General features: G+C 48.8%; 1 protein-coding gene across 1 annotated transcript in view; it reads left to right on the top strand.

The window, feature by feature from the left end:
- LOC146833607 (cytochrome P450 2D6-like) overlaps nt 1–27,986 on the top strand; it is a 251,268-nt gene that overhangs the window by 78,362 nt on the left and 144,920 nt on the right. The window contains exon 2 of the mRNA XM_085601484.1: nt 21,876–22,047. Coding sequence (XP_085457610.1) covers nt 21,876–22,047 — 172 coding nt within the window. The remainder of the gene's footprint in view (nt 1–21,875; nt 22,048–27,986) is intronic.

The following is a 27,986-nucleotide window of genomic DNA, read 5'->3' as shown; positions in this document are numbered from 1 at the left end:
AACTTACTGCTATAAACTCATAGATCTGCAGTGCTGCTGCCACTGGTTTACTAAAGGAAGTGCTGTGTTCTTTATTCAAGGCTAAAAGATATTTGCATGTGCCTCAGAGTCAACTTAGCCACATGGGCTTCCAGGTCATATCTTCCGATAGAGTTATGCCCAAATAGTCAAAGGTATTTACTCTCTCAAGAGGGAGGCCCCCCAGAGTTGGTCTTCCTCTATATGATTGTGGGGATTGATCATCAAAAAGAGTCCCCCTTGTAACTACATGCCAAAATTTTTTCGAATCTTTACTGACACATGCCTCCCTGATGAGCCCCTACCTTTTCTCATCCCACTCCCTTTTTGCTCTTTCTTGGGCTTTTTATAAGACCTTCTCAAGTCTCTCATTAGGCCAGTGTTCTTAGATCTAAGTGCAATCAACAGTTGACGTTTTAGCTGTCTGCACTCACGGTTGAACCATGCATGCTGCGATCTTGCGCTAGGTCTGGATTCTTCAAAAGACAAGGGCTCAACAAAATGCGCAGCCAACTGTTTGAAGAAACGGGAGTGTCCATACGATATTGCATCTTGACCTCCCGGTTGCTCGAGCAGGGCTGTCATCGCTGTTGTGCACCCTAACAGTTCTTGTTTGATCAAGTGGAGCTTTCCCTCGTCCTGGATAACCTTTCGCCACTTGAGTTGGCGGCTATTGTTAGCTGGGTGTAGCTCTCTTGTAATTAAATGTTCTCTAGATCTCTGAGGGTGCTTGCCCTAAGGAGACACCAAACTCAGGCTTAGCGGATTGTGGTCGCTGTCAACAGTCGTGCCCACATTCATGTCTATTAGCAGGGGCCTTACCAGAAAGAAACCAATATAGCTTGTGCAGTTGGTTCTATTGTAGGCATTTGCTCCTAGTTTATCTGATTTGGTACACCCATTTGTGGCCCTCAGCCCATACCCCAGAGCTAAATCGTTTAATTGGAGTGCCACTTGTGACCATTTTTTGATAGGGAGTAGGTCAAGTTGGGGGACGAGACACAGTTCGTCTTCCTCTCTTGCCTCACAGACGTCCTCCCTCACCAAGGGTTCAAACGTCACATTGAAGTCACCTGATAGGATCAAGAGGTGCGGGGAGACCGTTCCCTTCAAGAGCCCTTCAAGTTCCTGTAGGGTAGGGCATTTCCCGCCCCCGGTTCCCCTAGCGTAGACTTTATAGATGTCAAGGGTTGAGCCTGTCTTACCTTTGAGTCGGACTCCTAAGATCTCGGGGCTAGTAGTAGGAAGCTTGCAGATATGACATTGGAGGTATATCCTAACTGTTAGAAATGGGGGTCTCTAGTTGGCAATGGCTGGCCACTGTCCAAGTAGGGACCCTTCTTCCTAAGTCAGAGTAAGCAGCCTACACCCTTTGACAACCCCTGCTCAACCCTGTGGTAACGTAGCACGAGCAGCTAGGCTTATCTCAGAGGCAGTGTGTGAAGCATTTATGACCATACACAGTAATATAATGAGGAACACTACAAATGGACACCACTCAAGTAGTTATGAAAAATAGGTATTTTTATGTAGACTTAATCACAAGACCAATAACAGTAAAAATCCACAATACTATAAAAATATAATTACTTTGGAAATGCTGCAAGGAAAAATAGTTCAGGATGCACAAAATGATGTCTAGTTCAAGGCAGGGGTCTCTGCGACCCTTTTACTCACAAAGTATCTGGTTCCTGGAGCAAAGCAACAAAAATGTCGCTAAGGCGTTGTAGCGATAAATTTCCTCACGCTAACCAGCGATGCGTTGAATCCTTACCGCAAGGGAGGATGATGCGCTGGGTTGCGGGCAGGACAAAGCTACAAACTTCCTCACGCTACGCCGGTGATGCGATGAAATCCTTGCCGCGAAGGGAGGATGATGCACCGAGCCTGTTGCGTGTGCGATCTTGCTGCGTTGACAAAAGATGGCGCTCCGCGAGGGAGCGACGATCCGGATTCGATGCGGGGAAAAATGGCGAACGCTCGGCGTCCGCGCTGCGATGATCCTGTTGCGATGATTTCCAGATAGCGGGCGTTTTCAGGCCCGCAGACAGGTGCTGCGACGATCTTCGGGGTTAGCGAGCACTCGGCGACAGCGGAGCGGCGATTGTTCTCACGCTCGCCAGCTGCAGCGGCTCGCTAACGGAGGTTAGCGATGATTTTCAGCGCTCTCTTCTCAGCCGCAGAAATAGAGGTCCTGGAACACACAGGAGCCTCACCTGCAGATAGTAATCCTCGCTGGGAGGAAACAGGAGGCTGATGGTGGAGTCTGATGTGCCTGAGACTCCAGCAGGAGGCTAGCTCTCTCCTAGCCCTTGGGTAGTTGCTGTAGCAAAAGAAATAAAAGTCCAATCACAGTTCCTTTCCTCTCCTTGAAGTCCAGTAGTAACAGCTGCAGGCCAGTCCCAGAAACAGCACACAAGGCACAAGGACAGTCCTTCTCTTGCAGATTCCTGTAGCCACACGGACAGAGGTTCTTCTTGTTATCCAGGAGCAATACGAATTGTAGGGGTTTGTGCACAAATATTTATACCCCCAAAGTCTTTGTTCTTAGGGGTCCCATATCTCTGAACCCAGCCAGAACCAGTTCTGCCCAGCCCTGGAGCACTTTGTTAATCAGGCTGTATCCTTCCTTTCAGAAAGAGGGGGTCTGCCTCAGACGTACAGTGGGAGGTGGAGCCAGCGTTCACCTTGCCAGGCACAGTCCTATTCAAGTGCAGGAGCTACCCCTCCCCTCACACCAAGGCAGGTCGCTCTATTCAACCCAGGTCTGACTCAGCCTGCCCTGTCCCTCCAAAACCAGACAGCCAATACACATCATAGCAGAGCAAACTGGAAGGCTTAGGCAAGAAAGTACCTATACTCTAAAAGTGGTAGTTTCAAACACAGAATATAAAAATAACCTTCACTAAAAGATGTATTTTAATATTCTGAGCTCAGGCATACTAGATTCGTTTTTCTACCATGTTCTGTGGGTCAGTTAGGACTATAGAATGTAATAGCCCAGACCTCCCATTCTGGCCTATGGAGAACAGGTAGCCTTACAGTAGTGAAAAACGAAATGGGGTGTAATTCACTACTAGGACATGCTACATACATCAGGGCATGCCCTACCTTACACATACAATGCGCCCTATTATAAGGGGGGCTTACAAGATGCCAAGGGAAGGTTTAGGGGCTGGGAAGTGGGTGCACTTCACAGCCAAGATGGCAGTTCTGGACTGCACGCAGACACTGCAGTGGCAGGTCTGAGACACACTTTTCAAGCAGCTTCTGTGGGTGGCACAAACCAGTGCTGCAGGCCCACCAGAGCATTCGGTTTACCAGCCCTGGGCACACACAGGCCACGCTACTAGGGACTAACGGGTAAACCAAATAAGCCAATCATGGATGTACCAATTCATATGTCATCTTTACAAAGGGAGCATTCGCGCTGTGGCACTGAATGGCAGTGGCACAGCGCCCAGAGCATCTATAACCAGCAAACACAGAGGAGACACAGCGAAAAAATGGAAGGGAGACTCACGCCAATGGTGCCAGGTCTAACACACGTCCCCTCCAGCTGAAATGTGGGGAGAACTACCCATCCCCTGAGAGGTTCTCATCACTAAGGCGGAAAAATCTGGACAGACCATCAGCATTGGCGTGTTCTCTACCAGGGCGATGTTCCACCGTAAAGTCCATACCCTGTAGGGAAATGGACCACCTTAACAACTTGGGATTCTCACCCCTCATCTGCATTAACCACCTGAGGGGCCTGTGGTCGGTCTGAACGCGGAAGTGAGTCCCAAACAGGTATGGTCTCAGCTTCTTCAGCGCCCAGACCACAGCAAATGCCTCTCACTCGATCGCACTCCACCTCTGTTCCCGTGGAAGTAACCTCCTACTGATGAAGGCTACAGGTTGGTCTAGTCCCTCCTCATTCATCTGTGACAGAACAGCCCCCACCCCATGCTCTGAAGCGTCTGTCTGGACAATAAATTCCTTAGCAAAGTTGGGCGCCTGGAGTACGGGTGCTGTACACATGGCAGTCTTGAGAGCATCAAAAGCTTTCTGACAGGTGTCAGTCCAGTTCACAATCTTGGGCTGCTTCTTGGAAGTCAGCTCAGTCAAGGGGGCAACAATGCTGCCATACCCCTTGACAAACCTCCTGTAATAACCCGTGAGTCCTAAGAAGGCCCTCACCTGGGTCTGGGTCCTGGGGGGCTCCCAAGCCAGGATGGTCTCAATCTTGGGCTGTAGAGGGGCCACCTGGCGACTCCCTACCTGGTGTCCTAAGTACACCACCGAACCCTGCCCAATCTGGCACTTACTGGCCTTGATTGTGAGGCCTGCTCTGCGCAGCGCCATCAACACTTCCCAGAGGTGGCGTAAGTGGTCCTCCCATGAGGAACTAAATACGGCAATGTCGTCCAGGTAGGCGGCACTGAAATCCTCCAGCCCAGCCATCACCTGGTTGACCAACCTCTGAAAGGTGGCAGGGGCATTCTTCATCCCAAAGGGCATCACACGGAACTGGTAGTGCCCATCTGGGGTGGAGAATGCGGACCTCTCCTTTGCCCCATCAGTTAAGGCGATCTGCCAGTACCCAGACGTTAGATCAAACGTGCTGAGGTACCGGGTAGCCCCCAACCGATCTATGAGCTCATCAGCTCTGGGGACGGGGTGTGCGTCGGTCCTCGTGACCGAATTGAGACCTCGGTAGTCCACACAGAACCTAAGTTCTGGCGTGTCACCAGGCGCTGCAGCCTTTGGCACCAAGACCACGGGGCTGGTCCAAGGGCTGCTAGAGGACTCAATCACCCCCAGGGCAAACATTTTGGAGACCTCCTCCTTAATGCAGGCCCTTACCCTGTCGGTCACCCTGTAAGCCTTGTGCTTGACAGGAGGACTGTCCCCGGTGTCTACCTCATGGACGCACCAGTCAGTGACACCAGGTACCAGGGAAAATAAATCTGGGAATTGCCCCAACAGCTGGTGGCAATCTCTCTGCTGTTCTGGGGTCAGTGTGGTGGAGAGGACCACACCCTCCACTGACCCATCCTTCTCTCCCGCACACAGAAGGTCAGGAAGAGGCTCACTCTCCTCCTCCATCCCTGCATCTGTGGCAAGAAGCATGCCCACTTCAGACCTCGCAAAGTGGGGCTTTAGGCGATTCACATGCAGGACCCGCAGGGGGTTCCTGGGAGATTTAAAGTCCACCAAATAGGTAACTTGACTTTTTCGCTCCACCACCTCGAATGGACCGGTCCACTTATCTTGGAGCGCACAGGGCTCCATTGGGGCCAGTACCCAAACCTTTTGACCAGGTTGAAACTCGACCAGAGTGGCATTCTGGTCGTGCCAACGTTTCATCTCCTCCTGGCTGGCTTCCAGATTTGCCTCAGCAATGTTTCTGAAACGCCAAGTTTGGTTCCTGAAGGCCAGGATGTAGCTAAACACATCCTGGGGAGGTTTCCTGGGAGATTGCTCCCAGCCTTCCTTGACCAAACTCAGAGGCCCTCTTACCGGATGGCCATAGAGCAGTTCAAAGGGGCTGAACCCTAAGGACTTCTGTGGCACTTCACGGTATGCAAACAACAGGCATGGCAAGAGGATGTCCCACTTACGCCTCAGGGGCTCCTCTAGGCCCATGATCATGCCCTTCAAGGTCCGGTTGAATCTCTCAACCAGACCGTTACCCTGGGGGTGGTAAGGAGTGGTGAACTTGTAAGTCACCCCACACTCCTTCCACAGAGACTTCATATACTGGGAGATGAAGTTGGTCCCCCTGTCGCTCACCACCTCTCTGGGGAACCCCACACGGGAGAAGATCCCCATCAGTGCACGTCCCACCACGGGGGCCGTCACTGTTCTGAGCGGGATGGCTTCAGGGTACCGGGTGGCATGGTCCACCAAGACCAGGATGTACCTGTTGCCCATGGCTGTCTTGGGGTCCAGAGGCCCCACAATGTCAATGCCCACTCGCTCGAATGGGGTGCTAACAACTGGGAAGGGTTGGAGTGGGGCTTTGATCTTCCCCCCACTCTTCCCACTTGCCTGGCAAGTCTCACAGGTCCTACAATACGTATCTGAACTCTTGCGCATCTGGGGCCAATAAAAGTGGGTGACCAGCCTTTCAAAGGTCTTGGTCTGCCCCAGATGTCCTGCCAATGGAATGTCATGAGCCAACCCCAGTAGGAAGGTTCTGAAGCACTCGGGTACCACCAGCACACGGGCTGACCCCGGCTCAGCAACCTTAGGCTCGCTATACAGGAGACTGTTCTCCCAATAAATCAGATGTGAACCGGACATATCACCTGCTGCCTGGGCGGCAGCCTGTTGCCGCATATCCTCAAGAGAGGGGCAAGTTCTTTGCTGTTCACAAAACTCCTCCCTGGTAGGCCCCCCTTCCTGCTGCCACTGGGTCAGCTCAGGCAGGTCCCCCAGGTCGGTACTCTGCTCCCCGGTAGGCTCCAGGGCATCCCCCTCAGGGTCTGCTCCCTCCTGGACCGTGGGAACCAAGGGGGCCGGTTTCCCGTGCCCCCTGCCCTCTCCCTCTAAGGCAGGGACCTGGGCCATATTCTCAGGCTCCAGGTCTTTCTCAACACTCCCTTTGGCTGCCATGGACCGAGTGGTAGCGCATGCCCACTCAGGCAGTCCCAACATTTGCAAGTGAGCTCTCCTCTCCACTGTAGCCCACGGTGAGTTCTCTAAATCATTGCCCAACAGACAGTCCACAGGCATGGCGGGCCTCACAGCCACCTGAAGAGTTCCTGAGACCCCCCCCCACTCAAAGGGAACCTGAGCCCTCTCACATTGGCTCTCTGTGTTGTCTGCAGACACTACTGGGTAGAATGCGTGGGGCACAACCTGCTCTTTGGACACCAACCGGGAGCTGACAGCAGTTACACTGGCTCCTGTGTCCCTCAGAGCCTCCACTCTATGGCCATTGATGGTTACCCACTGCCTGTATTTTTTAGTGTTATCAGGCAGTGCAGGCTTAGGAACCATTTCAAAGTCTCCTAGTGAGACAAGGGTCAACTCTACGGGGTCCCACCCACCGGGGGCACCCATCTCCTCCTCCCCCAGGGCTACACTAGCAAGCTGGCGGGGCGGTGCACGGGGTGGTGCAGGAGTATCCTTTTGGGGACACTGGGGGTCAAAGTATCTGTGGCCCACCTGGCCACACTTAAAACAAGTAGGGGGCCTCCTTGGAACAGGATTACCTGTTGGAGGCACTGGCTTCTTATCTGGGGGAGGCTGGGATACCACTGCTTGGTTCCCTTGGGAATTATCTTGGGGCCCTCGGTGGAACTCCCTTGGTTTACCCCTGTCCCCCCCACCTCTCTGCTGGGGACCCTTCTCACCTTTGGCGAAGTCTCCCACTGGACCCTTGCGAACCCGGGTGCTCACCCAGCGGTCCGCCTCCTCAGCAAGCTTCCTAGGGTTAGTCAGCTTGCAATCTATCAGATGCTGGCGTAGCTCAGGAAAACAGTTACTAGAAAAATGCTCCCATGCAATCAAGTCATACAGTTGCTCAAAAGTTTCTACTTTGCTGCCTTTTACCCAGCGCTCCATTGCTCTGCCAAAAAAAGACACATATTCTACCCACGTGGTACCCTCTATCTTCTTGCAGGTTCTAAATCTCTGCCTGTACATTTCAGGGGTCAAACCATAGCGAGTAATCAAAGCTTCCTTTATGTGGGCATAAATCATCCTACTTTCTGGTCCAACAAGGTATCCCTCCCCTCACTCACAAAGCGTCCCCACAGCCCCGCTCCCCAATCCTTCTCCGGGACCCGGTGGGACACCATAGCTAATTCATAAGCGGCAAACCATTGCCCAATATCCTCACTTTTATGAAAATCCTTAATAACATCTTTAGGGATATATACTCTACTCTCAGTATGCACTACTGGTATGCTGCCACCAGAGGGGGAGATCTCAATACTCTTGGCCTTAATCCCAAATTCCCTCAAAATTCTCTCATGTTCAAATTTCATCTTCATTATCTCAACTTCAAACTTCTTATTCTCTAGGTCCTTCTGACCATCCAATTTAAGCTTGGCCATCTCCATATTATGCCGCCTATCTCTCTCCCTGTCCTCCATCTCTTCTGGAGTCAGGCCCCTTGAGGACACACTAGTGCCCGGGCTGGAAACTGCTTTATCCACTACCAAATCTACAATTTCGTCCTGCTGCTCTCCTGCATTCTCTCCCCCCTCCACAGGCTCATCCACATTCCTAGGGGCATCCCTGGCTTCTAACCAGGCCTTCAGCGCCTTGTAATACTCTTCCCTTCTAGTGAGACCTGTGATAGGGACTGTGAAGCGTTTGCAAAAATATTTGAGCTGCTTGGCATTGTAGGTGTCTAATTTCTCTTCTTCCCAGGAGAGATCCTCAGAGGCATTGGATCTGGGCTTGCCCATTGTGGCAATAACTGGCAATAACGATCAAAAATAGAATCAAAAAAATCTCAACAACGTACGTGGTTATGTTATGGTCTGCACTCACTAGTAGTGTACACTATAATTACTGTATGCAATCATAAATGCAAGTCCAGATCCTCACCGCTGACCACCAATGTTAGAAATGGGGGTCTCTAGTTGGCAATGGCTGGCCACTGTCCAAGTAGGGACCCTTCTTCCTAAGTCAGAGTAAGCAGCCTACACCCTTTGACAACCCCGGCTCAACCCTGTGGTAACGTAGCACGAGCAGCTAGGCTTATCTCAGAGGCAGTGTGTGAAGCATTTATGACCATACACAGTAATATAATGAGGAACACTACAAATGGACACCACTCAAGTAGTTATGAAAAATAGGTATTTTTATGTAGACTTAATCACAAGACCAATAACGGTAAAAATCCACAATACTATAAAAATATAATTACTTTGGAAATGCTGCAAGGAAAAATAGTTCAGGATGCACAAAATGATGTCTAGTTCAAGGCAGGGGTCTCTGCGACCCTTTTACTCACAAAGTATCTGGTTCCTGGAGCAAAGCAACAAAAATGTCGCTAAGGCGTTGTAGCGATAAATTTCCTCACGCTAACCAGCGATGCGTTGAATCCTTACCGCAAGGGAGGATGATGCGCTGGGTTGCGGGCAGGACAAAGCTACAAACTTCCTCATGCTAAGCCGGTGATGCGATGAAATCCTTGCCGCGAAGGGAGGATGATGCACCGAGCCTGTTGCGTGTGCGATCTTGCTGCGTTGACAAAAGATGGCGCTCCGCGAGGGAGCGACGATCCGGATTCGATGCGGGGAAAAATGGCGAACGCTCAGCGTCCGCGCTGCGATGATCCTGTTGCGATGATTTCCAGATAGCGGGCGTTTTCAGGCCCGCAGACAGGTGCTGCGACGATCTTCGGGGTTAGCGAGCACTCGGCGACAGCGGAGCGGCGATTGTTCTCACGCTCGCCAGCTGCAGCGGCTCGCTAACAGAGGTTAGCGACGATTTTCAGCGCTCTCTTCTCAGCCGTAGAAATAGAGGTCCTGGAACACACAGGAGCCTCACCTGCAGATAGTAATCCTCGCTGGGAGGAAACAGGAGGCTGATGGTGGAGTCTGATGTGCCTGAGACTCCAGCAGGAGGCTAGCTCTCTCCTAGCCCTTGGGTAGTTGCTGTAGCAAAAGAAATAAAAGTCCAATCACATTTCCTTTCCTCTCCTTGAAGTCCAGTAGTAACAGCTGCAGGCCAGTCCCAGAAACAGCACACAAGGCACAAGGACAGTCCTTCTCTTGCAGATTCCTGTAGCCACACGGACAGAGGTTCTTCTTGTTATCCAGGAGCAATACGAATTGTAGGGGTTTGTGCACAAATATTTATACCCCCAAAGTCTTTGTTCTTAGGGGTCCCAAGTCTCTGAACCCAGCCAGAACCAGTTCTGCCCAGCGCTGGAGCACTTTGTTGATCAGGCTGCATCCTTCCTTTCAGAAAGAGGGGGTCTGCCTCAGACGCACAGTGGGAGGTGGAGCCAGCGTTCACCTTGCCAGGCACAGTCCTATTCAAGTGCAGGAGCTACCCCTCCCCTCACACCAAGGCAGGTCACTCTATTCAACCCAGGTCTGACTCAGCCTGCCCTGTCCCTCCAAAACCAGACAGCCAATACACATCATAGCAGAGCAAACTGGAAGGCTTAGGCAAGAAAGTACCTATACTCTAAAAGTGGTAGTTTCAAACACAGAATATAAAAATAACCTTCACTAAAAGATGTATTTTAATATTCTGAGCTCAGGCATACTAGATTCGTTTTTTTACCATGTTCTGTGGGTCAGTTAGGACTATAGAATGTAATAGCCCAGACCTCCCATTCTGGCCTATGGATAACAGGTAGCCTTACAGTAGTGAAAAACGAAATGGGGTGTAATTCACTACTAGGACATGCTACATACATCAGGGCATGCCCTACCTTACACATACAATGCGCCCTATTATAAGGGGGGCTTACAAGATGCCAAGGGAAGGTTTAGGGGCTGGGAAGTGGGTGCACTTCACAGCCAAGATGGCAGTTCTGGACTGCACGCAGACACTGCAGTGGCAGGTCTGAGACACACTTTTCAAGCTGCTTCTGTGGGTGGCACAAACCAGTGCTGCAGGCCCACCAGCAGCATTCGGTTTACCAGCCCTGGGCACACACAGGCCACGCTACTAGGGAATAACGGGTAAACCAAATAAGCCAATCATGGATGTACCAATTCATATGTCATCTTTACAAAGGGAGCATTCGCGCTGTGGCACTGAATGGCAGTGGCACAGCGCCCAGAGCATCTATCACCAGCAAACACAGAGGAGACACAGCGAAAAAATGGAAGGGAGACTCACGCCAATGGTGCCAGGTCTAACACTAACCCATATTAGCAGGCCCCCTGCAGGGTGAGGACTGCCGCCACCCTTCTTCCATAGGAACCGACACTACACTTGAGTGTCTACACCAGCCGGTACTGATGCCATGCATCCTTGACCCTAATGGGGTTGTGTTTTTAGATATACAGGTACCACACTTTTTTTGGGTGCTGTAAGGGTGGTCACTTGTCTACTTCATTTAATTATTGACCACCACCATTAAAGTGTAGGTAGATCCCTTTGGTCCTGACAAATTGCCACCTAATAGATTTATGGGCAAGAAACATGTTGACCTCCTGATAAATGCATAGACTTCACATCCTTTGTGTGGAGATACGCGCTTTGTCTTATTAATTTTTAACTGGGGTAGGGGCCACGTTCATTAAAAATTTTCTTGAGTGGACCTTCTCCCCTATTTTACTCCTTTTCCCTACACATCACCATCACCTATACTGATTTAGGGCCCTCACACGCACTTCACCCACCGGCATATGGAATAAAGATCTCCGCCAGGAAGGCCCCATCTCGGGTGCCGATCGGGGATTGCAGCGCTGCCCCGATAAGGAGCAGACCCGATGATGAAACAAGACACCTAGCTGGCTGGGTGTGTGAGGGTCTTTTTCCAAGAGGAGAAGTCTCTTCTCCCAAACTTCTGCGACTTCACACCTTCATGTGGAGCCCATTATAAAAACACACCAACGCCTGCTTTTATATGAGGAACTGCATTCCACTTTTGTAGAGTCTAACTAACGGATGTGTATGCTGGACCTGGATAAAAAACAGTCCGTATTTCCCTCCCTTTTATTTACCCCTGAAGGGTGCCCTGGTTTATTGTGAATGGCAGGGCAATAATAAGTTATGTAACCCAGAATATATAATGGGGTTGTGCTCTAGGTTTCCTGGAGTATGCAGATGTCAAAGGTTTCTATAACATTGACCCAAGGTGGAAGGTAAATCTTTGGCCTCACCCCAGCCACATTCCATGACACCATCTGGAGCTTACATGGATCTACGGACAAAGGAACCAGAGCAGGGACATGTCCTGTCAGTGAGGCACCATTGCGAGCATGGGGGTGGCAAGGATTAGATGATGTTGCTCCGAAGAGAGGTTCACCCCTAGTTGTGGATAGCACCATGGTGGCCACATTTCCTAGACCAGATGTAACTTCACAACTAACCTCAGTTGCTTTAAAGGGGGCTTGCTGGATCTCTCGGGCTGGGTGAGTCTTTTGACACAGGAGTCAATCAGTTGTGGCTAGCATGGAAGCCTTCAGGCTTAGTGTTGAAGGAGTGTAAAGCATCTTGTTTTACCAGATTGCAATCTTATAGTATAGATTAAATGAAAGAGAACCACACAAGGTATTTATAAAAATATGTACTTATTATATAATACTCTCCAGTACGTTCCAGTATCTCCTACACTGAGATATACACAAAGCACACAATACTATAGCAAAGCAATCACAGTAAATAGCACCAATACACAGTGGGCCCCAGGGGAGGACTAAATCATATACAATGAAAGGGGTATAAGAACCACAACTCGAGCCAGGATGATGTCAAGAAGACATAGAATTGCTGGGACCCCAAGGAACCACCCATGGTGAATAGAAAAGGAGCCCACTGAGTGCGTGTGCAGTGTGATTACACCACTGCGTGCTTCGTACAAGTCTATGTGCAAGTCGCGGTTGGAGTTTTAAAGATTAGGGACCCTTCCCAGCGGACTTCGAAGAAACCCCGTAGAAGACAGAAGGTTGGAGAGCCACCCCACCCGTGGATACCAAAGTACCCAAGTTACCTAACCCAGGGGAGCCGGGTGCGTAGGTGTGAAGTGGCCTCAGAAATCACCGTTGAACTTAATAGAGGAGTTCAAGAAAGTGCCGCTGCAGGAAGGGAGAAGAGTGTCCGTTGGAATCCAACAATGGATTCTTGTTGAGAAGTACCTGAGAGCAGAGGAGACAGAGTCTGGGTCACTTGAGAGTGACCAGAGGCTCGGTAGACGAATGCCCACCATTGTCTGGTGCTTCAGGATAGTTGACGGTGAACTTGACTCTGCCGCTGCGGGGACCAGGCGAGGTTGAGGACAACCAGGAGCTGGATGCGAGTTGTCACACAAAGGATGACGTGTGATGAGGGGTCGGTGTCTGGTTGGAACACCAACAAGCCTTGGCAAATGATACCCACGCAGAAGGTCAAGGAAGTGTATGGTTCGGACCAGCAATGTCCAGGAGATGCACCACAGCCAGGGGAGTCGGGCAAGCCTGGAGTAACCAGAGGAGCTAAACAAAAGCAAAGTTGACCCTCAATTGGACCCACAGGCCCGAGGCACAGGAGTTCGGAGAGAACCTCAAGCAGCTTCACAAAACAACAGGCCACAGAGCACTCGGTGCGAGGTGACTGAAGATCTTTGTAGGATAAGTAGCCACAGGTGGGGCTACTCGGAGCACAATGCACTTGTCAAGGAATTTTCAACAAGCACATGCACTTACACATCTACTCGGTGCACAGGGGTTCGTGTATTGCAGCCCCCACAGGGATACTGACCTCAAACTTGGTGAGAAGGCAGCTCAGGCCTCGAGGGATGTAGAAACCCACCTCCTGTGTTGCTGGACCCTTCAGAGTCCGTAGGAGCTTGGGATTAGCAGACCAGTCAGCAGTGTTGCAGTGCCTGCGAATGCTGGGGAGTGACTCCTTCACACCAAGAGAGATTATCTTCAGGTGTCTTTGATGCTCCACAGGTCCTGATCCTGTATGGTGCACAGGCACAGACAATGCAGCAGACTGAGAGGGAAACGAAGTCAGGCCGAAATGAAGATCAGAGTGCCCAGACAGTCGAAGTGCAGTGGTTTCAGTTCTGAATCTTGTCCACGACTAATCTACGGTCCTACAGCCAGGTAAGCCCTTAAGTACCCATGGGAGAGGGTTGGCAAGATTCAGGGGACCCTCCCAGGGGAGGGTCTGGACAGGGGAGAGGTTACTCCCATGTCCTTTGTCCTGTTTCGTGCCAGAGCAGGAGCCAACGGCTCCCAGGACTGGTTTGAACTGGACTATGAACAGGGACACAAAATGTGCCTCTCATGCAGACTTTCAGGTGCTTTGCAAGCGCCCCCACCCAGCCCTAATACACTAAATCCTGTCTGGGAGGTGGTCACACTTCCCTGTGACAGGATGCCTATTGTTCTGCCTTCCACTGCTCGAGCTAGGCTCAGCAGCTGGAGGGAAGAAATGTGTCTGTGGTCGGCAGCAATCATTTTGTGCTGTCCGTGTCAAGAAGGCTGGTACCAGAATTACCAAGGGCCCCACGAAGGGCCTACTTGGTGGGTGGAATCATACCTCCCACACTGGTTACCGGTGTGGGGGTATGATTCTAACATTTTTTACACCAAACACGATAGGGTTGGTTGCAGCTGTTTTCAAGATGGTCATCATGCAGTCGCATAATGCCCCTCTATATATAGTACATGGCTGCTTTACTGACAACCCAGGAGAATGGACTCCGTAGGCTGCAGGGGTGTCCTGCTCATGGTGGGGCACCCTCTCACTTAGAACCAAGCACCCTGCCCTCAGGATTGTAAATACCTGCTATAGGGGTGACGTATAGGTTTTAAGTGCAGTGACCCTTAGATATAGTAAACCTATCTCTTAAGCAAGGGGTGCATGCTCCGACTTACACAGGCTGCAATGGCAGACCTGTAGGTCCATTTTGAATGTTCTCTCATGGGTGGCATAATACATGTTACAGCCCATGGGAGACCTCTGGGGTCCTATGCCCTGGTTACATCAGTATCATATACTAGGGACTGACAAGGGTACCCCAGTTTCCAATCTAGGGTGTACCTAAGTACATAGCATAACAACTTAGGGAGAAAGCAGATAGACTGGGGTCCTGATTAGCAGGATCACAGTCAGACTAGTCGAAAACAGTATTACATCCAGCAAAAAGTGGGGGTAACCATAATAAGCAGATCCTACTTTCCTACATTTGGTACATGGCATTTTTAGGAACATTAATCATACAAATCTTGTTTTAAGATGGGGGGCGGGCTATGCACTCCCTAATCAGTGGATGCTGAATTTGAGTGCTCCTGCACATAGTTTCTCTATTGTGAGGTTGAGCCTGATGTGCAGTATGTTCAAGAAGGCCCTTTGCTATTTGCAACACCTCCACTTGCTTTGCCAGAAATGTACTAGATGTTGCTAACTCAGCAAAGTTCCGCTTGGGACCTACGAGGGCAACTCTTGGAGGTGAGTAATAAGGCCCTGCGGGAACCGAACATGTATCATTATCGGGTGGGTTATTAGTCCGTGGGGACAATTCCTTCCCTTGGGCATTAGCGCTTGCTGTGAAGTTGAGAGCTTTGATTTCTGCTCCCAATGGATGGTAAGTGGTCATCCTCCACCCCCTGCCCTCCAGTTCACCCATTGCTAGTGAGTCATCTACCAGATTTAAAAGTGGTGTAAATCTGTTACTACAGGTTAGATCTAGTGCGAGTGTACCTTCGGTCAGCAAGATGGCTGAATGAGATGTTTCAATGACAGATGGCTTGGGTATGTCAGACCTATGACTTTGCGTAGTGTGCTTCCAAAATATGTGGGGAATGTGTTTTTGTGTTCTTAATCTTGCCTGAGTTGTGGGGACCTTAGGGTTGCGGCTCGGGGAGCACTCTCGTGGGACTAAAGGTTCCTCATATTCCACCAATAAATTATCTATTCGGTCAAGTACACAGTTCCCCCAGCAGGCTTCATGGACTTTTTAGCCTTTTTAGATTTTGTAGGTGCCTCCCCTGAAACCACCATCAGCAGCTTTCCTTTTCCCCATTCCCCAACTTAGCACAAGGACAAGGAAATCCTGGGCACGCAAAGTATTTGAGTGCAATGGCCGGAGTTCACTGTGAAGGCTCACAGACACACAGTACCTTGCAGGGCCAGAAGTCCGTTCTTAGGGGGGTGGCGCTGCTAGGACGGGCCTTGCTCCAGGCCTGATGCGGGATCTGTTATGCTTAATTGGTTGCAAAGTCTACATTTTAAAATATTTGATTGGGTTAAAGCATCTGCTGTGAAGGTGCCCAGTAAATCTCAGGGAATAGTAATAATGGTGAGAAAACTCTGGTGGTTAATGTACTTGCTGGAGAGATCTGTGTTTTGTAAAGTCCCAGATTTTAATCAAAGTAGTAGAGAAGGTAAATGTGTTTCCTGCAAAGCACATCATGTAACATGCAGATAACAGATTTTTATTTTATGTAGATGGTAAAGTGGGCTGCTGCTTTTAACACAGAGATCCTTTTGTTACCTGCAGTTGATAAATTGTAACCCTTCTATAAGATCACAGTGCGGTATGAAGGACATGTGACTCTTACACCTTGTAACCCTCACTGTCTCATGTAACTCATCTTGTGCATTGATTTACACATGTACATGATTTATTGTCAATGTATAATGTGTATGTTACATAAAGAGCTCTGACACCCTGCGTTGGGCTATGAAAGAAATAAAACAGTGCTATTGAAATTGTTATTTGTGTATATACTGGGAGAGACCAACACATATGAGATTCTTACAGTGCTTGCATCTCTTATATACAGAGACTGAACACAGGCAAAAGCTGCCTGTCTTAAGTACCTGTGAAGAGATAAGCTGTGGGCCTTCGTTTCCCCTCCATGGCATTTACATTTAAGTGTGAATTTTCCAGACCGCCTCCAGTCAGGCTATTCAGACAAAAGGAGGTCTGATGGCCCCTTAACTTCAGACCAGGTGGAGGTGAAAAAAGTTCCCTCCCTGTCTGCACCTTGCTGCTGGGACTAGAAACCAGACTACGTGCAGGCTCTGCTGAAAGTGTCCCGGTCCCGTATCTGAAAATTACACCGGTGCAAGTTCAACATATTTCAGTGGGGCCCAACTTCTTGGCAGAGGGTACGGCGTCCACCCTGTGAAATTAGTGGGTGAACTCCCTGTACCTGCGTGTAGCCTGACTTGAAACCCTGGACGTATCACACAAGTAAGCACTGGAAGTGCAAATTTAAAACAAGACTCTGCCACTGGTTTGAGCAGACTGGTGTCTTAAATAGTCGAAGAACTGGAACAGTGGTATTCTGCCACTCTTGACAGTTGGAAATAGTTGTTCGTCGCTGGAACTTTAAAGTTATGTGATGCTTTTGGCTGGATAGTAGCAGCATTTGCATCTAACTCTAATTACAAAGTTAAAAGAAAAAAACTCCGGGGCCTTTTAACAAGGAACAGGGAAAATTAATGCTAAGGGCACTTAGCGTTAATTTTGTTAACGCCTGCTATCGCTGGATAATATCGCCTGGTTATCGCGTTATTAACAACGCTAACCGCCTAGGCGATAAGAAATCCAGTGATAGCGGCATTTTGGGAGGTTATCGCTGGTAATGCAGCGATAAAACTACAAGGATAGGGATATCCTTGTTGATAGCCCATGGGGGATTTAGCCATGTAATCCACCTCCCATTGGATTACATGGCTAAATCAGAAAATTAGCAGACGTAAAAAAGTAGCGTTAACCGTGGTTAGCTGTGCTTTTTTTGTCTCTAACAGGGTTAGCGTGAAGCTTGATAAAAGGAGAAATGTCGCTTAGCGACATTTCTCTTATTATTTTGCTCTGGAACGCTCACTTTGCATCTCATTAGAGATGCAAAGGGAAGCGTAGTGAAAAAGGGTGCTAACAGGCGATTTTGCATGTTAGCACCCTGTTGTTGATAGGGCGATATTTTTATCTCCGCTTCTTTGGCTTTTAAAGCCAAAGAAGCGGAGATAAAGCCCTTGTTAATATGCCCCTCAACAGCATAACTCAAACCGAAAGAACAACACAACAGAATCATAATTGCACAGCACAACAAAAGACAAATACAACCCTATTATAGCACAACAAAAACACCACACATCACTGCCACAGCAAAATGCAACACAAAAGATATGTACAGGTATTCGTGACACACATTACCATTTCTGGGACGTTAATAAAAACTAAGGACATGCCATCAGTGGCGGATGGTGACATTTGAAAGTGGTGGGGTGTAAACTTTTCTGTCGGAGTGCACCGTGGCGAGCGAGCGCAGCGAGCGTGCTCAACCACCTTAGAGGGGGTTCGGGGGGGTTTTTCCCCCCGAGAAAATTTTGAAAAAAAAGTGGGTAAAGGGTGCATTTTCAAGCAAATTTGAGAAGCACAGTGACTAGAGCTGCAAACACACATAGAGCCCACTGCAGAGGGTATGTTCTTAGGTGAAGTCCTGCTGAAACTAAAATGCATTAACATTATAATCTCAGTTTCCCCACTTAACAAAGAGAGTCATCCCAAGAAAATGAGTTCCCCATCCTGTTTCTTCATTACATTTTCAGACAAAATTAGGAACATTCATACCCTTCGGAGTGTACTAATGCCCTAGGCACACACCCATGCACTAATGCACCCATGCACCAATGCTCCTAGAACACACCTGTGCAATAATGCTCCACGCACACACCTGTGCACTAGCGCTCCAGGCATACACCTGTGCACTAATGGTCCAGCCACACCCTATGCATTAATGCTCTTGGAACACACCTGTGCACTAATGTCCCAAGCACACACCCAAGCACTAATCCTCCAAGTAACACACCCATTCTTTGCTCAAACAAGACAGGCATCAAAGTATGAATGCATGTTAAATAAATGTTAAAAACACAATTTTATGACTTCGTGTGTTTTCCAAACACAAAATAAATATGAATAAATACAGATAAGATGGCAAACATTGAATACGGATAAATACAGACGAAAACATAAATCAATAGCATACAACCGGGAGCCCTAATTATAATCCACCCCTAAACACTACACTGGTCTCCTCCATGCAGCCTGAGCAGCCACTCTCCAAAAGGACTCACCTACAAACAGCACAAAGTACAACTTAATACTGGAGTAACCTGGCTCTGTAAAAGATTCCCAAACCAATCCGCAACTTGTGCCCGGGTTATAGGGCAAGGGGTGAACCCTGACCGCCAAGCCACCACATATTTATTATTATATGATATTTCGTTAAATTATAATCTTATTTATTATTATCCAACCTTGCCTCATGTGAATATTGAAAGCAAAATCGCTGGCGTGACTGCTAACTTGCTCTTGATCAACGAGCGTCTGTGTCCCTAAATCTGAATCATGATTCCATCAGAGCAGCCACTCTCATGTCCGAGTGCTTCCCTGTTCTGTTATCGACCTGTAAAGATTCAATTCAATACACGTAAGGGCCACTGCAGAAACCTACGGAAGAGGCAATTAACACATATCTAAGGCACTGTAGCATATTAGTGTGTTAAAAATGTTAATCATTTGCTTAATTCAGGATTGCATTTCTAGGTGGACTTTTCTCAACTTATTTTCTCAGTTTTGTAAAACACACAAAGGGAGGAAATACCAAATATACAGAATTGTATGCTTTTAGTAGATTTCAGAAGAAAGCATACATTTGTTGTTTTCAATCTTACTCTGCATCTATGGTTGCCTCCTCCCCACCCACCTTCCCACATCAATGAAACCCTCGGTCTAACCCTAAAACGGTACCTGTCTACAGAAGGCACGATGCCAGCGTCTGTGGCCCCTTCTGTAAAACCATAGTGGCCCAGAGGGCATTAAAAAGTGAGTGCACATACCCATTGCTCCTCAGGGGCTCTTTTTATAATACGGCCCTTGTTCTGCCTCTGGGCACTCAGGCAATAGCGCCACTGGTATCCAATAACTACTTGTACGGATGTTCTGAATGCAGTACTGCATCACGCCCTTGGACTTTGCTGCAACAGAAGGGTTGCACTTGGATTCAGATGGTAAATGCAACCCTCAAGAGCAGCTACAGATCGGGATCCTGCATGTGCAAGACCTTAGGTACATCTGAAGTCCAATGAGCTTGTGTTCTGCCTCTCTGGATCTGGTGCTAATCTTAGCATACGTGCTAGGATGACATATGGTTGAAGGTACTGGACGTCTCAAGAGAACAAGCATTCATCGCTGTTGCTTGATAATTGAGAGGTTCCGGCATTATATTTTGAGCACTCCCATTTCGTTTTCACTTATCCAGTTGAACTTTATTTTCTCATTTTACTGGTATTTGCTAATGTTTGTTTTACGATTGATAAAAAAAAATTAAGCTGCAACAGGACATTCCTACATTTATTGAAGTGATTCATGTACACTCACTCTTTAATGTGTGTAGGTTTTTTGTGTACCACGTAGCCATATACAATAGTACTGTACACATGTAAGAATACATCATAGTCTTGTAGTACTAGCGCGTGCATCTCTGAAGCTTTTTAAGTTTCATTGCAAAGTCTTGTCCTCAGCTGTTGTCCAGGCTGTCTTGATTGACGGCCTGGACAAACACTCAAATGCACATCTAATTTCTACATCTGGCATTTTCTAAAAAAAAAAATAAGTACAGACAGGGAAACCTGTTGTTTTCTCTTTGTATTTATTTGTAAAAAGGAAAACGTTGGGTCCTTATTAATTTTGCTTTTCTCATTTTTTGTTTTCGTTACTAGTCTCGGTAGTGTATTGTTGGATAACTAGGAAAGTAGTGGCCCTGCGAGCCAGCCTGTGGTAAAATCGTCTCAGCCCCCTCCCCCAGACCAGCCCCCCTCCTAATGTCATAAAACCCAAACATTAACAAGGCGTCTCAGCCATCAGTGAAAGGTTCCTTCGGACTGGGCAGCACTAGTAGGTCACTTGCAGCAGAAACTGACCACTGTTGCAGCTGCCTCCCTAAACCTCTTTCTACCTCAGTGGTTTAACCTGTGTAGCTGCTGGTCTTGATAAAGTTTGCCTCCGTTGTAGTGGCTGGATATGTCTGCCAGCTAGCAAGGAGAGGTCATGAACCTGCTCCGGCCTGGAGGTTTCCTAAAGATGTCTGGCTCGCAGGGGATATGATCTCACTGCAGCTAGCCACATACAACTGGCGAAACTGCGCTTGTGCTATACAATAGCTCTGTAGAAAGGGTAGGTATCTGGAGCAGTATTTTTATTGCCAAGGCATCAGAAAAGGTCGATTCTAGGAATGTCTCAACAAATTTACAGGTCAAACCTCCACTCTCCACAGATGCTTTCTTGCTTAGATTCACCACCAACAGCAAGCTGTTGGCCGTGGCGCGATCAGGAGCAGTACACCTTGCCTAAAATATGGCTCAGAACACCACCCCATCTGGTGCAAACATTAGCCACTTCAGACGACCAGCGTAGTACAAAGAGTCATGACGAAGCCAGAATCAGAACCAGCAGATGCAAAATCGAGAAAAGCAATAAAGCAAACACTAAAAAAACAGGTTTTTCAGGGGATGAGTCCTGCATCTGAAACAACCTCAACACCCAAGCATATCAGGCTTGAACATGAACAGTCGCAGCTCATGTCGTGTGGGGGGTTGGGGGAAGGGGGGGTCGCGCGGGAGTGTTTTAAAAAAAAAAAAATCCTACCTGTCCTGAGCAGGTCCTGGTCCGCGCTGCCTCGCCTCAGGTCCGTTACTTCTGGCGCCGCCGCCTACACACTCACTCACTGGAACAGGCGCAGCCCATCTGACCCCTCTCAGCCAATCCTGGTGCTGGAACAGCACCAGGATTGGCTTAGAGCAGGCTTACGCTCCGCCCGCCTACCCATTACGAGACCGAGGTTTGAGCCTTGGCTCAACCTCGCTCTCCTAATGGGCATGCGCCAGATTCGGGAAACACTAGTGCGCATGACTGGGCACGGTGCAAAAATCGCCCTCCATCCCCACTCATGCGCACTTCTGTGCTGCTGGCTGCCTGTCAGTCAACATGACGCCAGACCGCCCACCCCCTTCAGACTCTGAAGGGGGTGGGCGGTCCAACGTCATACTGACTGACAGTTCTCCCTCACCGAGGAAGCTGCGGGCGCGAGGCGCGGAGGCGCGGGCGTGGGGGCAACGCCCCTAATGGACGGACCGCCACTGCATGCCATAGAACCATCCAATATTTTTTGTGTTCTGACCCTAATGTCCTTTCCTCATTTTCCTCGCTCTCTTTATTGCAGCTCAGGAAAAACTATGGAGATGTCTTCAGCTTACAGTTCTGCTGGACAAACGTGGTGATCTTCAACGGGCTGAAGTCAGTGAAGGAGGGACTCATTACCAAATCCGACGACACTTCCGACCGCCCGCATTTCCTATCGTTAACAAAGCATGGCTTTAAGGAGAATAGCTCAGGTATGTGCCCACAATCCATAGCATAGAATTTTGGAATCGGTCAACAAAAATGTTGCTGTCAATGTCACTTCTCTAAGTTGTCTGGGTCTGGATTCACAAGGCTATTTTTTTTTTTGCCAGTGTAATATCAGTTTTGGAATTCAAAGACGGTGGTTTTACACTCTTAACCCCTTGAGTGCCCATGACGAGATGGTCTCGTCATGGGCCGCGGTTGCGCTGTGCCCATGACGAGACTATCTCGTCATGAGCCCCGCCCGCTAATGAAACGCCCGGCACAGGGCGTGGAAAGGGCAGGGCACTCAAGGGGTTAAAGAAACCACTCATGCGTAGGTTTGCATGTAAGTAAAGATACATATCTATAACCGTCGGCATGGAGTGGGCATTCCAGAGATGGATTGAGCTGGGTGTTTTTGCAATCTAAAAAATGTTCGCATCTATAAATAATCACAAGGTCTTTTCTCATCCATTCTTAAACTAAAGAAGCATTGGCAAAGCCAATAGTTTTCGCCTATGCGACCTGTGGAAGAGGTGTGGTCAAGTGACTAGGGTTCCTGACTCCAGACCACTGGGTTCATGGTTGAATCACCGGTGCCGATGGCAGGTGAGCCCAGCACCCTGTGACTCTGGGCAATTGCTTGCTTAATCTTCCTGACGGCCCTTAGCGCTGGGACACCTCTTCGAGGTAGCTGTGCGCTTTACAAATGTTGGTATTATTATTATTGGGTTGGTCAATGTTTTTTTACATGCTGTCCAGTAACATTTAAACAGTGGCAAGTGGCAATGCAAAAAAGTGATAACCAAGAAGGACACATTTGCTGAGCCACCCTCATCCTACAAGATATCCTTAAAGAAAAGCCATTTAAAAAAAAAACATATTTTATTGATTTACACACAGAAATGAATACTTTGCGAGCATGACCTGGCTATTACAGTGCTTCAGTTTACAATTAACATAATTCATAGCAGAATCTGACTCTCTTGCTTGAATTATCTTCCTGCTACATTTTGGCACGCCCTGCAGCACACCAATGGGCAACCTGGCTTAAACTTGTAATTGAAATACATTAATTTAAAACCCAGAACTCCCCCCTCCCATCCCACCCCTGACAGTTTCCGCATGACAGCTCATTCCTTTCATGAAGCTGTGTGAAGTTGTTTGTCCTTTACTTGTGTATGCACACCATACTTTTCTCAATCCAATGTAAATTTAGTACTTGCGCCGGACTTGCACTTTCATCTATTGTGAGTGTGATGTTCCTGGTATAGTATCAGGGTCAGTGGCTTTAAGGGCTTCCAGTATCGTGTCCCATTCCAATGCAATCGGGTTTTTCCGCAGACCGCGGGCCTCTTCCCTACGCAATGAGGCACTCTCTGCACTACCCCATCTCTCCAGTTCGCTGCGCCAGGCATGTAGTGCAGGGGGTTGGGCTGATTTCCAGCACATGGTGATGGACCTCGTGGCCAATATAAGCACTAAATCTATGAAGCGGTGTTTTACCTTCAATGATTTCTTACGTTTTCGTATTCCTAGTAAACATTCTAGTATCGAGTCGCCCATAGGGAGATGTGTAGTGTCCTCTGTTAGTCGCTCTACCCCACCCCAGAAAATTCGGAGGCTCGGGCACTTCCACAGCATGTGTATTAAGTCCGCCTCTGCCAATTTGCATCTAGGGCCATAATGTGCCGTTTCTGGGTACATTCTCTGTAATCGGTAAGGTGTGAGATATGCTCTGTGCAGTACCATATATTGGATAAACTTAAATTTTGCATTACGGGATGTCTGTAGTGGGTGTTCTAGGCTGTCCTTCCTTTCCCTGTCAGTGAGTTCTCTGCCCACATTATTTGCCCACTGAGCACGCAGGGTGTCAAGGGGCAGCCGGGCATGAGTCCGTATCCTTGGCTATAACCATTTGACTAGGTGACTGCCCCGCCCCATGTAGTATAAAGTTTTAACTCATTTGTGTGTTTTGGGTTCTTCTCGGGTCGGGGACCAGTGCTTTTTGACATACTGGAGAAGCGCAGCATGCACCATATAGAGCGTATTTGGTGCTCCTGTTTCTCGCATGAAGTTTTCATGATCCATCAGGACTTCCCAATTGAAAAGTGCCCCCACTGTTTCCACTCCCGCTTCCAGCCAGGGCCCAAGTTTGCGTGTCGTTAGCCTGCCGCTCAGCAGAGAGATTCCCAATAATGGAATATTATCTGCATAGGGGCTGCAGCTAGAGGTATATTTTAGAACTTTCTTCCAGCATTTCATTGCAGTTTGTAGTAAAGGCAGCAATGTCGAAAGGGATCTGCTGTGAGGTGGCAGCAGGGTGTGCATTGAGCCCTAGGCTATTTGTTTCGTGTTGTAGCCAATCTCTTGGAGGTCACACCCCGCAGTCCAGTAGGACAGCCACTGTAGTTGGCTCGCATAATAGTAAGCCCGGAAATCCGGTGCAACCAGACCGCCCTCTCTTGTGCCAATTTGTAGTTTCTTGAGGCTAATTCTGCGTTGGCCCGAGCCCTAAATCAGGTCAGACAGTAGTAGGTCTAGGGTATTACAAATGGGCTGGGGTGTTATGTGCTTACACTCACACACCACCTCCACACTGTCAAAGACATACGACATTTGGTCAGGGGGATCTCTGATTATTCGCCCGTTCTGTGTAGGCTGGAAGTAGGAAAGCCCACGATCGGCCATGTGGCGCCGCTTAACTTGTGGTATCTCACGACCCCCTCAATCAAGGAAAAGGTTCTGACTGAATCTGACCTGTATTTCCAAGAAAACCTGGGATCGGTCAGCTCATCTGTTTCACTCTGGGAAGCCTATAAGACTGTCGCCTGGGGGGTAGTTCTGGGACAGATTGCAGGGCACCGCAAAGAGAGGGCAGCTGATATCACACGTTTAGAGGAGGAGATCCTAGAACTGGAGCGCGCGGCTGACTCGTTGGACTCGGAGGAGCTGCGCCAACAGCTCAGAATTAAGACCAAGGAGCTTTTGGACTTAGCCACAGACTCAGCTAAGGCACAATATCGGGCTACCCTTAGCAGATCTATGATGTGGGTGACAAAGCAGGCAAATTGCTGGCCTGGCTAGATCACAGAGATTGGGCATGGCGCGTTGTGGCCGAAATTGCCACGATACACCCCCCCGCCTAACCGCTCCGCAAGACATTGCGGACGCATTTGGCAGTTATTACCACTCCCTGTATACCTCCTGCAGGATCTATTCAGAAGAGGAGGCTTCTTCTCTCCTTCGTGATATCCAGATGCCAGTTCTTACCCAGGAGGAGAGTTCCGACTTGGACCGAGATATTACAGTAACCGAAGTGGAGAAGGCCATCCATGATTTGCGCGGGGCGAAAGCGTCGGGCCCTAACAGGATCCCCATAGAATTATTTAAGCTTACAGCGGGCATGACCGTCCCTTTTATCACAGACATATTTCGGTAAAGTAGGGAGTTGGGAATCCTTCCTGAGGATCACAGATTAGCCATCATCATTGTCATCCACAAAGCGGGTTAGCCCGCTGAGCTGTGTTCCTCATACAGGCCCATCTCGTTACTTAACTGCGAGGTCAAGATCCTTGCAAAAGTCCTTGCCACTCGTCTGTTACAAGTTCTTCCTAATCTGATACACCTGGATCAGTCTGGGTTCATGCCAGCGAGAAACACATCTCTTAACCTCCCCCGACTACACGCAGTACTCTGCAGGCGGACACGATCAGAGAGGATGCTGGGGTGGTATCATTGGACGCCGCTTCAGCCTTCGACACTGTTGAATGGCCATACATGTTTGCGGTGCTTTGCAAGCTAGGACTGGGCCGGAATTTATTATATGGGTGCATCTCCTATATTGTCAACCGTTGGTGCAAGTGGTTGTTAATAATCGGAAATCCCTTGACTTTTCTCTTGGTAGGGGCACCAGGCAAGGTTGACCCCTGTCGCCGCTCCTCTTTGCCTTAGCCTTGGAACCTCTGGCAGCATGGATCCGTCAGGACCTAGCCATTAGGGGCCTTAAATAGGCATATTAGACTGGAGGACCGCATATCATTGTATGCTGACGACATCCTGTTTTATCTTGCCTCCCCAGCGGCATCTCTCAATGTGGTGATGGATATTTTCAAAACTTTTGGCGGGTTCGCAGGCTACGTGATCAATTGGTCCAAATCGTTGTTCTACGTTCTTAGTGGGCGGTGACCTCATCTTCCCAGGGGTTGTCAACTGACGGAAGCTGAAGACGGCTTTAAGTATCTGGGAATCGGGGTATCTAAAGACCTGTCGCAATCTTATGATGCTAATCTCTGGCCGCCACTCACACGTCTTAAATCTGACATCCAGCACTGGAAATCACTCCCCTTGACCCTCCCAGGACAAGCGGCACTATTCAAGATGATGTCCCTGCCCGTCTCTTGTACATGCTACAAAATACGCCCCTTCCGATCGCTGAACCATTTTTCAAGGAACTGGAGGGCACAGTGCGGGATCTGCTATGGGAGGGTAAACCCCCCGCATTGCCATGCACAAACTCACATTGGGGTGGTTTGATGGGGGTATTGGGCTCCCAGACATGAAGAGATACTACTGGGCCTCGCAGCTTGCTGATATTAATCAGTGCACTAATCGACAACATGATGACCCAGCATTTCGGATCGATCGTTGGCTCCTCCACGGGGGTGGGTTTGAGGGTGCACTGTGTACGAAATCTCAAAAAATCTCCTTGACCGGCCCGACCAAACATGCTGTGCAAGTATGGAAGGACGCTACCAAAAGCCTGGGTTGGGAGGGTAGGCTTACTTAAGCTACGCCACGTTGGCATTGTGACCGGCTGGGTCGGCTGTCGCGCTCCTCGGGCTTCGACAAATGGGATATCATTGGTATTTCCAGAATTGGAGACCTTTGGAAATCAGGCAGCGTCATACCCTTCTCTCAATTAAGTCTAGAAATTGAAATGGCCGACTCTGTGTAGTTCCGATACATCCATATTAGGCACACATTGCTTGCAGTTCTCCCTAAAGGTACGGTCCTCCCTGAATCCTCCCCTCTGGAGGACAGGATCTTGGATGGTGATCTGCCAGAAAAAGCCATATCTCTCATATACAAGAAGTTTATCAACAACATGACCGATCCCCTAATTCGCTTAAGAGGTAAATGGGACCATGATGTCGCAGGCCTGGAGGACGAGGAGTGGCAGGCCGCAGTGGCTTCTCCACGTGAGGTTACCATCTCCTCTAGACTCCGATTGGTCCAGCTAAAGATCCTCCACAGGACATATTTGTCCAGACCCTCACTGGTCCATATGGGCTATGCCCGCAATGTGCTCGACATTGCGGGCAAGAGGGCATCTTCATCCATACACTCTGGGAATGTGCAACAATTCAGAAATTCTGGGATGGGGTAGTACTCATGATGGAGGAAGTATTGGGGCAGCCGATACAGTGCAACATCAAATTAATCTTGTTGAACATATGGGACCCCACTGACCTCACGGCCAAAGAGAGGATATGGGTCACTTTGGGTTCATGGTGGCCAAGCGGAATATCGCACGATTGTGGAGGGCTCCGAATCCACCGGGCATAGCTGAATGGGCCAGGGATATGGATTGGTGTATGGTGACAGAGATACCTATTTATGTTACCAGGGGTTGCCAGAAGAAATGGTCGCAAATATGGGGGCCATGGAACACCTTCCGGGGGGAGATATGTGTGCCACCGGGGAGTCGAGATGATATTGTTGATAACATTGGATAATCTGGTACTCCCGAGGACCAACTTATTGTACTGCGGTAAAGGGGTCTTGATGTTTTATTGCAATCTGTGTCATTGATTATATGTGAAATGCTATGACCTTACTGTCTACATGCCAACCTTTTTTTTTTCTTTTAAAATGTAAAAAAAAAACTTAAAATGGGCTGGGGTACTATAATCGGTAAGTTAGCAAAGTTGTAAAGAAGCCTCGT

This window comes from Triturus cristatus, chromosome 4_2, assembly GCF_964204655.1.
Source record: "Triturus cristatus chromosome 4_2, aTriCri1.1, whole genome shotgun sequence".
In the NCBI taxonomy this organism is placed as follows: Eukaryota; Metazoa; Chordata; class Amphibia; order Caudata; family Salamandridae; genus Triturus; species Triturus cristatus.
Note: the sequence above shows the minus strand (reverse complement) of the source record. Positions and strands in the feature narration are given on the sequence as shown.